At 37.8% G+C, this 12,098-nt stretch overlaps 1 protein-coding gene across 1 annotated transcript in view; it reads right to left on the reverse strand.

Moving 5' to 3' along the window:
* Positions 1 to 11,692: 11,692 nt before the first annotated feature.
* The window catches only part of LOC135211661 (integumentary mucin C.1-like), a 2,356-nt gene continuing 1,950 nt past the window's right edge, over positions 11,693 to 12,098 (reverse strand). The window contains exon 3 of the mRNA XM_064244927.1: positions 11,693 to 12,098. This exon is cut by the window's right edge and continues 465 nt beyond it. Coding sequence (XP_064100997.1) covers positions 11,917 to 12,098 — 182 coding nt within the window. The 3' untranslated portion in view covers positions 11,693 to 11,916.

Genomic DNA, 12,098 nt, shown 5'->3' on the forward strand with positions numbered 1-12,098 from the left:
AGACCCTTGTATTTGTAACATGTTTAAGAAAGACCTCAAAGATATAATTACAGACTTAAATAGAAATTAGTCGCCTTAGATATATTTTCTTTGTATATGTATGTTTAATATGATTTGTGAATAAGTTTTTGTTTACAAAAGGTCTGAATGTGGTCAGTTGTCGTCCTGTATAATCCTTTAATTGTCTTACCCCTATGTGTGAGCAGTTGGCCTTAATCTTTTTGTTCTTAAATTGTACCCATGTTTATGCTTGTTTGGAAAGGTTACCATTCTCCAGGTGTATCGGATTCAAGGTACTAATCTCATTATAATCCCTATCTTTTACTTATACGACCTTTCCTGCACCTCAATTTTTCATGTAAGTCAGTTTGTTTGCTAAGTAAAGGACGTTGAGTCGAAAGATCTTGCAGAAACATCGTTGTTTATCTTTCCTTCGTTGCTTATACCTTTATTTATGGATTTATCACGTTCCAAACTTTCGTGATTCAGTTATACATACACACACACACACACACACACACACACACACACACACATATATATATATATATATTATATAACATATATATATATATATATATATATATATATATATATATATATGGCTACAGCTTCTGCAACATTTGTATTACCGTGAGAATCCACAGGTAACTTTTGGCTTTTCAACAGTTCTTATTGACGACCTTCATCAATGTTCCAATGTTTCACGGTAGCCTCAGAAGAAGAACACCCTTCCCTTCATCAGATACCCTGGAAACGCATATTAATGTAAGATATGAAATGTGATTATATTTAAGTTGCTTAGCCGGTTATGTTGTTGAATTGAAAGGTTGTAGTGGGTGTTCGAGTCGTCGACCACTGAAGCAGTAGGAATTAGTTCTAGTTACCCGCCCCCATTATCTGTTTATCACAATTACATCAACTGGAGCCCACTGAGAAAAGCAATAAATATATCTAACCAGTTGCTGGTTTGCCGAGGATAGGTTGAATTCATAATTAATGGTGCAAAGAGTACCCGCTACACACACACACACACACATATACGTATAATAATTTATACTTATATATATATATAGATATATATAATATATATAGTCATAATATCTATATATATATGTTATATAATTATATATATATACACATATATATAACTATTAATATATATATAGATACAAGATATATTATATATATATATTACTATAATAATATATCTATATTATTAGGAATATTATATATTATATTATATATACTAGATATACATATATAGATATATATATGATATATTATACTATATACTATATAATATCTATAAGACTATACTAGATATATATATATATATAATATTCTATATGATCATCAATATTCAGATTACTATCTTATATATCACTATATATAATATTATATATGATATTACTTATAATAATATATTATGTATGTATGTATGTCTATATGTGTGTGTGCGTGTATATGTGTGTTTCCATATACATTATTATATGTACACCAGAATACGTGTATTTACATGTATGTCCAGATCGGCACTGCCCATTTAGGATCACGCTTAATATATATATATAAAAAAAGAACGATAATTCGAGGAAAATCCGGAGCGGAAAACAGATTTATCTGGACCAAACCAACTTTGGAAACAAACAGAATAAGTCTTAAAAGTAATTTAACAATCGAAACAAAGGTAGAGGAAATACGAATAAAAGTTAATAAAAAGAACAGAGAAAAGGACAAAGGTTTAAGTCCGAAGGAAAGCAAGAAAAAAAAAACGGCCTGTGTTGCACAGAAAATATGTAATAAACAAGAAGAGCAATCCTGAAAATGGTATCAAAGGAATATCTGTGAAAGAGAACCCAAGCATAAAGAAGGCAACGTAAAAGCAAAGCGTTATAGAACATGGGAGAAAATTATGAGAGGAGGAAGTGTAGCAAGAATGGAGGACCACATCAACTCAAGGAAAAGAGGAAATCTTTGCTCAGGGGAATATGTAACAAGGCTAGATGCGTGTCAAGACCAGGCCAAGCACGACAACCGTTCTTGAAACTAGTTCAAAGGAGCCTCCTGCGAAAGTTGTCAGGTTATTGCAGAGCATTTTATGACCTGTTGATAACCATTTTGTCGCGTTTCTTTGAATTTATGAGCCAAAAAATATTACTTTTTTTAAAAGTTCGTTGACATAAATTAATGTTTGGATTTCATTCGCATCTTCCCTAGTGTGTTTATGCTTATTCCACGCAGCAACTCCTAAAATCATACACATTTGTGATTATTTGCCGAAGCTCGTGCGTAGGTACCTTTTTGTTTTCACGAGAAAAATGTGAAAGAGGCTAATATCATCCTGGAGAACAGTGTCTGAAGATTGAGTTTATTAACCAAGGTGACTGGGAGTATAAATGAAACTGGAATATGTTCAAAGATAACTTTTCATGAACAAAGAAACCATTACTCTGATGCGTAGCATTACAGATTGATTGGTCCTAACTGATAATTACAGATTGGCAGTCTGAATTATCTTTAACGAAAACTTAACAATAAACGATCGGTTGCTGTTGAATAACATAATAAAGTTTTATCCCCTTTTTAGAAATAGAAAAGTACGAACAAATGTAACCAACTTTTATGATAACTTTGTGATAAACTTAATTATTTCTGTAGCGTCTTGGAGGAAGTGCATTCTTCATCGCTGACAATAAGAGAACTGAGTTACATGTGTGTTCAGATAATAATATCAATCAGATTCGGTAAATGGTATTACGAATATTTCTAATTTATGTATATATATATATATATATATATATATATATATATATAGATATATATATATATATATAGATATATATAATATATATAATATATATATTTTAACACATTTATTATATCTGAGGTAGTACACTTTCTCTATACCACGTAATTTTGAAGTAAAACTTTATCATTTACAGTTTATGAAGGGAGACAGAATGTTCTGCATCTATGCAACACCTCTAATGTTCTAATGTCGTTTTGTTAGTTGGAAGCAAATATTTTGATACTCAATGATGCTTTCGGATGACCAGTCTTTTTAGAATTCTCCATTATTTTCGAGGATCAAAGCCTTCGTGGAATAAATTTGTTTCAATTGCAAATTAAATAACAGATAAATACTAACCAATTTATGTGAATTCGAAGAAAGGAGTGTGATGCTATCAAACAGAAGAGAGATATTGTTAATTTTTTTTTTCCAAATTCGTAGTTTCCTACATCACATAGAAAGAAGAGAATTGAATTATATAGAGAAGAAAGGAGATGCAGAACAATTTGTCTAGAAAACAGTTTACCAAGATCGATGCTCCAATTTATATTACGTGCACAGTATTTCAGCAATAGTGAAACAATAGATCAGACGCCGCCGACATTAATATCTCAACCCCTGGAGTAATGAAATATAAACATTAATAAGCTAAATTAAACTAAATTATTCATTTTTCGACTCATTACGAATTATATTGAATATAGTTGAATAACTGCATGATACAGCAGTAAATGATGCACAAAACAACAGGAATTACCGATCTTGTCTTGTCCATTGCATTAGGTAAGAGTAATAATAGTTATAAAGTAGTCAAATTGCACTAAGTCCCAGAGGTATGGGGTTTTAGTTATGTTTCTTATGCAAACAAATTATGAAGATTTAAAAAACGCATCTCTTACTATCCGAAGGATAGGCACAATTTCACAATATTAATCTATAGTTGGATAGTAGCTCATTTTGGTTTTCAGCTTTCTTTGTGATTGGTTTCAGAGACTATATGCGTGAATCCATATAAACTGAGAAAACTGGCACTAAAGTGAACTTCCAAACTCTTGTGGGTGATTGCAAATATATATATATATATATATATATATATATATATATATATATATATATATATATATATATATATATATATATATATATATATATATTTACGTATTAAGTCCGGCCTTGAGAGAGGCTATATGTAAACGGAAATAATTGAGGGATTTCAAGAGGAAATTGCTTTAACTTACCGTAAACTGATAGTTATTGATAATTTAATTAGAGGGAAAGGTCGCCAGAAAACTCAGCTCATTACTTTACAGCTATTTATTTACAAAAGGCCCTTACTAGGCCTGGGAGAAAAGGGACTTTATCTATCTCTCACCCCCTCCCCCCCCCCTCCCCCACCCCACCCCCCAACCCCCCCCCACCCCCCCACCCAAACCCTACAACAATTAAATAACAAAAAAAAAAAAACCAAAATGGTAATAGCTTGGTTCCCAAAAAGTGGATTTTATTAATTTCCAAGCTGGTTTTCATAAAACTTGGGGTAATGCACACTTGCGGGCAGAGAGATGAATGGGCACGTGACTCATGGAATCTGAAAAGAATCCCAGAGTTTAAACAAGATAAAAGAAAAAATGACTTCTTGCTTTGATTAAGGATGATTAATTCTCTAACACTGGGGGAAGGAAACTCTAATGTTTCACTGAGGTATGCACTGAAGGCTTGGTCTTTAACAAGTCACAAAGGGAAGCACGTAGCCCGATGAGGACAAAGGGCTTTTGATGTAGAAGGGGTAAAAATGAGACTTGAAAATGAAATTAGCAAGAGTCGTATGGTAGTAAAAGGTGCTGGGTTGAAGTTTACACTTTTAGACGTACCTGGATGCAATATTCAGTGTATCGTTGTGGAAGAATGCGGCCTGACTTGTTCAGGTCTGGGGTTCGTGCCCGCCAGTACGCCGAGACGATAGGCTTAAGTCTGGGAGGCTGGCCGGCGGGACATCTGTAATGGGTACGTCTCGCAGTCGACTGAGGGAGATTCTGATTGTCTTCGTATCACGGGACTTCCAAATACCGCCTCGGGCATTGCCTGAAAAGTGATCACCACAGCCAGCAAATTGGGAAGGAAAAAGAGGTCTTATTGAAGAGGTCCCTAAGATCCATTTCGAAGCCTAGCTACTCTAGTGACTTGCCTCTCTTACCCTAAGCTTCCGTCAGACCGGAAATACCTCCCTACGACATGCTCTCTCTCCCAACATCAGTTGCTTTAGGAGAAAGCATGGATGCTTCTTTTATAATTAATATCACTAAAACTCTGCTGGGAAGGCGAGGCGTTCTATAAACGTAGCAGCTCCCCCTGTTAAGAAGGCATTCACTCCCTTTCGGGCGTGAAGGTCTTGGCTTAAATAAGTTGATCGCCTCAACTACCCAGTTCTCCTACTCTAACTTGAAGTTTTTAGAGCAGCGATACAGCTGACTACAATGGCCTACCTAACTTATAGGCAAAGATGCTAAGTGTACTAACTTAATGTAGTGATGTAATCTAGCCTAAGTAATAACTACGGGTTGTCTGTGACGACAGTCTACTCTACCCCTAGAATAGGTTACTTGAAAATTATACTTGCTACTAACCTAATGCCCTGGTACTAAATCATTAGCCTAACCTACTCAATATAGTTAAATGAAGACGCAACCATTCCAGAGTGTGGTACGCACAGCAGTGATGTGTCGCAGGAATTGTTAAAATACATGAGGTGAGGTAATGGTGCGTGAGGATGATGAGTGGTTAGTGCATTACCAGGATGGAAATGTAATGAGGTAATTATATTTAAGTGAGGGTTAGTATCACCATTTCTAGGGGTTAGAGGGTTAGTTCTACTGGCAGAGATCAGGCTGGCTACCTTCTCTGGGTAGGTGCCAGGATCACTCTGCAATTGAATGCGACACTGTACCTCGGGCACAGGTGTCAAGGAGATGTACACGCAAAAAGACAGTGTAGCGATGGGTTCTCCCCTCGGAGTACTTTTCACGAACTTCTACATGGGTGCTGTAGAACGTCGGGTATTCGCCACCATCGAGAAACCGTCTATGTACGTCCGATATATTGACGACACCTTCATCAGTGCCAACACGGTGGAAGAAGAAATAGAGCAGCCGCCCTGCGACAAGCCTTCCACGACCACAGCAGACTCAACTTCACCATCGAGCATTGCCGTGACCGTCGCCTCCCCTTCCTTGACGTCCTCGTCAGGCAACAAGAAGAATGCTTTCGTAAACACAAGTGTATACGAAACCCACGAACCTGGGAACTGGGCATGTGCTGAATGGCAAGAGCGAGTGTCCAGAGAGATACAAACGCACTGCAATCAGCGCCTTCATCAAGAGAGCTCTCTCACACTGCTCTTCGTGGAAGGACACGCACACTGAATTAGAACATGTTGCCCAAATTCTAATTAACAACGGGTATTCCAACCGGGACATCGAAAAAGCCATTTGCAGAAACATCGATAAGTGGTACCAGCAGGAGCGTCGCCCCGCCACTCTTGAAGACGTCACTCTCTTTTACAAGGGAGTATTTCACAAGAAATACAAAGAGGACGAGCGAGTCCTTCGTAACATCATCGAAAGGAACGTCTCCCCCACGGACCCTGCGAAAAAAGTAAAATAGATCATTTACTATAAAAGCAAGAAGACTAGTGGCCTGATTATGAAAAACAACCCAGCCCCGTGATGCAGGACCCTCTCAAGAAAACTAGTTGTCTACCAATACAAATACCCTGTCTGGGAATGCCCCGGCGCCTACATTGGTATGACAATGATGCGATTTTCCAAGAGGATATACTGCCACGCTCAGGAAGGCGCCATCCATAACCATGCAAAAAACATCCACAATACCAGGATAACTCGGAAGGACATTATTCCTAATATTGGTATTATTGATAAGGCGGCAGACCACCGTCGCCTCCGCCTCTTGGAGGCCCTACACATCAGGAAGGAGAGACCCAGCCTCAACACCACTCAATAGACTTCACTCCTCCCGACGGTGGCACGTAGGGCGCCGCCCGCCGGCACCATAGTGCCGATCGAACGGACCAATCAGGTGCCCCTGCCCAATACTACGCTCCCAGTCTCCAGGGCCCGCACGCGAAGAGCAGTGCGAGCTTCCACCTCTGCAAGACGGCTTGACTCAGGGACTTAATCCTCTGTTCAGCCAATGAAAACGCAGCGCCCATCAGACAGAGCACCAGGGACACAATAAATACCGCCGAACGACCCAATTCCAATCAGTTCACGCTCACCTTTCCTTGAAGATGAACCGATGATACAGTTGGAAACGTTGGAATTCCATTACGCCTTAGACTAAGATTTATTAACCACTTTTGTTATCATACAATAAATTAGTATTTTTAGAAAACATTTCTTTAACCAAGATATGAACATTGGCCAGCTATTAGCAAATATCAGCCCTGATGAGAAGAGAATAATAAGGAGAATTGAAAAGACCATATATAAAATCAATTCCACTGATGCTGCCATCATCTTTAACAAAACATGTTTGAGAGAGGGTCTCCTACCTTCATATAATAATAATAATAATAATAATAATAAAAATAAAATAATATAATAATAAATAATAATAATAATAATAATAATTATAATGATAATAATAAAGCTACCAGATGAGAGCAACATCAAACAATAGATGAGACGGGATACAAATACCTAGGAATATAAAAAATTATTATAATAATAATAATAATGATAATAATAATAATAATAATAATAAATAATAATAATAAATAATAATATAATAAATAATAATAATAATAACACCTCCCAAACAGAGCAGAGGCTGGCAGACCAAGTAAGGCACATAAAGAAAAAGAACTGGCTCTCCCTAACAGAAAGAGAAGAACTGGAAAGGGAAATGTCACACGACAACGAATTACACGAAGACGAACTGAGAGACGATTGCCCACAAGAAGATGACAGGGATGATGAGGTATCAAACAACGACACACGAAGAAACATCGACGGAAGTAAAACAGAGAGGACGGAATGGGTAGAAAAGATTAGACATGGATGGAGCCAGATACAGAGAGAACAAAGATCCCCTCCATGAAAGCCTACAACACCAAGATTTTTAAGGGAGAAAACAAGTGAGGTCAATGAAATAATGGGCATAATACACACCACCAGTATCACAGAAACAAATAACTTGGCAAATGCAGGAGCAAGATTAGTAGCAGACCAGATAGGGATTCAAACACCAACACCACCAGCACAACCAACCCAACAGAAACCAAAACAGCAACCTCCTTGGAAAAGGCGCCTGGTAAAGCAAATCATGGTGATGAGATCTGACTTGAATAAACTGAAAGAGATGGCAGAAAAAAGGCTAAGAAGCAAGAAAACAAGGGATGAACTCAACGAGAAATACAAAGTACAAGAGAGGGGACTAAATAACACAATAGAAGATGTAAAACAGAGGCTTAAGGCCAAAGCACATAAGATCCAACGATACATGAACAGGAATAAGGGATACCAACAGAACAAACTATTCGAAACCAACCAGAAAAGACTATACAGCCAACTAAGAGGGGAAGACAACCACCCAGAAATTCCTGAAGCCGAACCAAGTAAGAGACTCTGGGAAAACATATGGAGCAATCCGGTATCACACAACAAACATGCAACATGGCTCCAGAAAGTTAAGGAAGAAGAAACAGGGAGAATAAAGCAAAGATTCACAGAGATCACGACAGACACAGTCAAGCACCAACTAAAGAAAATGCCAAACTGGAAAGCCCCATTTCCTGATGAAGTCCATGGATACTGGCTCAAAAACTTCAAGGCCCTACACCCACGATTAGCAGAACAACTCCAGCATTGTATCTCAAATCACCATGTACCCAAATGGATGACCACAGGAAGAACATCCTTAGTACAAAAAGACTAGAGTAAGGGAAATATAGCCAGTAACTACAGGTCTATCAACTGCCTACCAAAAATGTGGAAGTTACTAATAGGTATCATCAGTGAAAGGCTATACAATTACTGAGAGGAGACAAACACCATCCCCCACCAACAGAAAGGCTGCAGAAGGAAGTGTATGGGGCATAAAAGACCAGCTCCTGATAGACAAAATGGTAATGAAGAACAGTAGGAGAAGGAAAACCAACCTAAGCATGGCATGGATAGACTATAAGAAAGCCTTCGACATGATGGCTAATAGAATGCCTGAAAATATATGGGGCAGAGGAAAACACCATCAGCTTCCTCAAAAATATAATGCGCAACTGGAATACAATACTTACAAGCTCTGGAATAAGACTAGCAGAGGTTAATATCAGGAGAGGGATCTTCCAAGGCGACTCACTGTCCCCACTACTTTTCGCAGTAGCCATGATTCCCATGACAAAAGTACTACAGAAGATGGATGCTGGTACCAACTCAAGAAAAGAGCAACAGATCAACCATCTGATGTTCATGGACGACATCAAGCTGTATGGTAAGAGCATCAAGGAAATAGATACCCTAATCCAGACTGTAAGGATTGTATCTGGGGACATCAGGATGGAGTTTGGAATAGAAAAATGCGCCTTAGTCAACATACAAAAAAGGCAAAGTAACGAGAACTGAAGGGATAAAACTACCAGATGGGAGCAACATCAAACACATAGATGAGACAGGATACAAATACCTGGGAATAATGGAAGGAGGGGATATAAAACACCGAGAGATGAAGGACACGATCAGGAAAGAATATATGCAGAGACTCAAGGCGATACTCAAGTCAAAACTCAACGTTGGAAATATGATAAAAGCCATAAACACATGGGCAGTGCCAGTAATCAGATACAGTGCAGGAATAGTGGAATGGACGAAGGTAGAACTCCGCAGCATAGGATTCAGAAAAAAACCAGGAAACATATGACAATACACAAAGCACTACACCCAAGAGCAAATACGGACAGACTATACATAACACGAAAGGAAGGAGGGAGAGGACTACTAAGTATAGAGGACTGCGTCAACATCGAGAACAGAGCACTAGGGCAATATCTGAAAACCAGTGAAGACGAGTGGCTAAAGAGTGCATGGGAAGAAGGACTAATAAAAGTAGACGAAGACCCAGAAATATACAGAGACAGGAGAATGACAGACAGAACAGAGGACTGGCACAACAAACCAATGCACGGACAATACATGAGACAGACTAAAGAACTAGCCAGTGATGACACATGGCAATGGCTACAGAGGGGAGAGCTAAAGAAGGAAACTGAAGGAATGATAACTGCGGCACAAGATCAGGCCCTAAGAACCAGATATATTCAAAGAACGATAGACGGAAATAACATCTCTCCCAAATGTAGGAAGTGCAATACGAAAAATGAAACCATAAACCACATAGCAAGCGAATGCCCGGCACTTGCACAGAACCAGTACAAAAAGAGGCATGATTCAGTGGCAAAAGCCCTCCACTGGAGTCTGTGCAAGAAACATCAGCTACCTTGCAGTAATAGTGGTACAAGCACCAACCAGAGGGAGTGATAGAAAACGATCAGGCAAAGATCCTCAGGGACTATGGTATCAGAACGGATAGGGTGATACGTGCAAATAGACCAGACGTGACGTTGATTGACAAAGTCAAGAAGAAAGTATCACTCATTGATGTCGCAATACCATGGGACACCAGAGTTGAAGAGAAAGAGAGGGAAAAAATGGATAAGTATCAAGATCTGAAAATAGAAATAAGTAGAATATGGGATATGCCAGTGGAAATCGTACCCATAATCATAGGAGTACTAGGCACGATCCCAAGATCCCTGAAAAGGAATCTAGAAAAACTAGACGCTGAAGTAGCTCCAGGACTCATGCAGAAGAGTGTGATCCTAGAAACGGCGCACATAGTAAGAAAAGTGATGAACTCCTAAGGAGGCAGGATGCAACCCGGAACCCCACACTATAAATACCACCCAGTCGAATTGGAGGACTGTGATAGAGCAAAAAAAAAAAAAAAAAAAAAAAAAAAAAAACAAAAAAAAAAAAAAAAAAAAAAAAATAAAAAAAAAAAAAAAAAAAAAAATAATAATAATAATAATAATAATAATAATGAGCAAAAAAATAATAATGATAATAATTTCAAAAATTCCTTTCAGTCTTACAGAAGTGTTGTGGTTTTGGGTTGTATATCTCATCCTGCTTCACTTATAATTACTAGTTTCCAGTTTAAACCAATTATCGCATAAGTTTTAATCAAAGTTAGTAAGGAAATTCTAAAGAGGCGTCTAAGATTACATTTTAAATTAAAGCTGGTAGAAGACATGAAGAAAAAAAAAAAAAAAGTCTCAAAATGATGGGTACGACAGATGATTTAAAAGGAAGATTGAACAAGAATTATCAGAATGGATGGGGCTGCATCATTCAGGCAGCGGAAAATGGATTCAAATAATAGAGGTAGGATGGAAATAAAAGGATTCACGGAAGTGAAACAATTAATGCATGGAATTTAATATAAATGGGAGAAAATTGTAAAGAAGTCTAGTTGAGTGAAATGGAAATAAGAAAGTTCCAAATCCTTTATGCATCAGACATTAATATTTCGACTTCTGACTACAGTCCTGGCGCCCTGATTTATCAGGAACAAATCAAGATCTTCAGAATATCAAAAAACAAATGTCTAATCACTTAACCCTTTTTGAAAATACTGGCAGTAATTTATATGCTGCATTTCCCCTCTGGCTGGCAGCAAAGAGCTAGTGCTTCAACGAATTTACATTTAAATTTTCTTCGTGGCAACTCTCATCACATCACTTGTTGCCAAAAATGTTGCATATTTAAGCGAAAATGTTGCTTTAAAACTGATTATGTTATTTTTAGTAAGGATGCAAGAAAATCTTGATGGTGTGGCGTTAGCCAAGTTTATTATGCTCATACAAATCTAATGCATACGTGCATGGAATCTTCTCTCACCTAGATGAGAGGACTCGAGAAGGGAATTATTTAGTTGCTTAAACAATAAGAGGTTACAGAAAATCACTAATCAAATTACAACTGATTTGTCACGAAACCACTTTCACAACTTCACCGATGTCGTTTTCTTGTAATAATGATACCACTTTGATTTCATCGTGAAGTTGTTGGAGTTACTGAGGCCGTGGTTGTTGTTAATGCAGACGTAGTTGTTGTTTCTGGTTTTGTAGTTGTTGGTGGAATTGTTGTGGTTGTTGTAGCTGCAGTGGTAGTGGTTGGTGCTACTGTTGTGGTTGTCGTTGGTGCTACTGTGCTTAGTTTTGATGTTGTGGTCG

This window comes from Macrobrachium nipponense, chromosome 4, assembly GCF_015104395.2.
Source record: "Macrobrachium nipponense isolate FS-2020 chromosome 4, ASM1510439v2, whole genome shotgun sequence".
Taxonomy (NCBI): Eukaryota; Metazoa; Arthropoda; class Malacostraca; order Decapoda; family Palaemonidae; genus Macrobrachium; species Macrobrachium nipponense.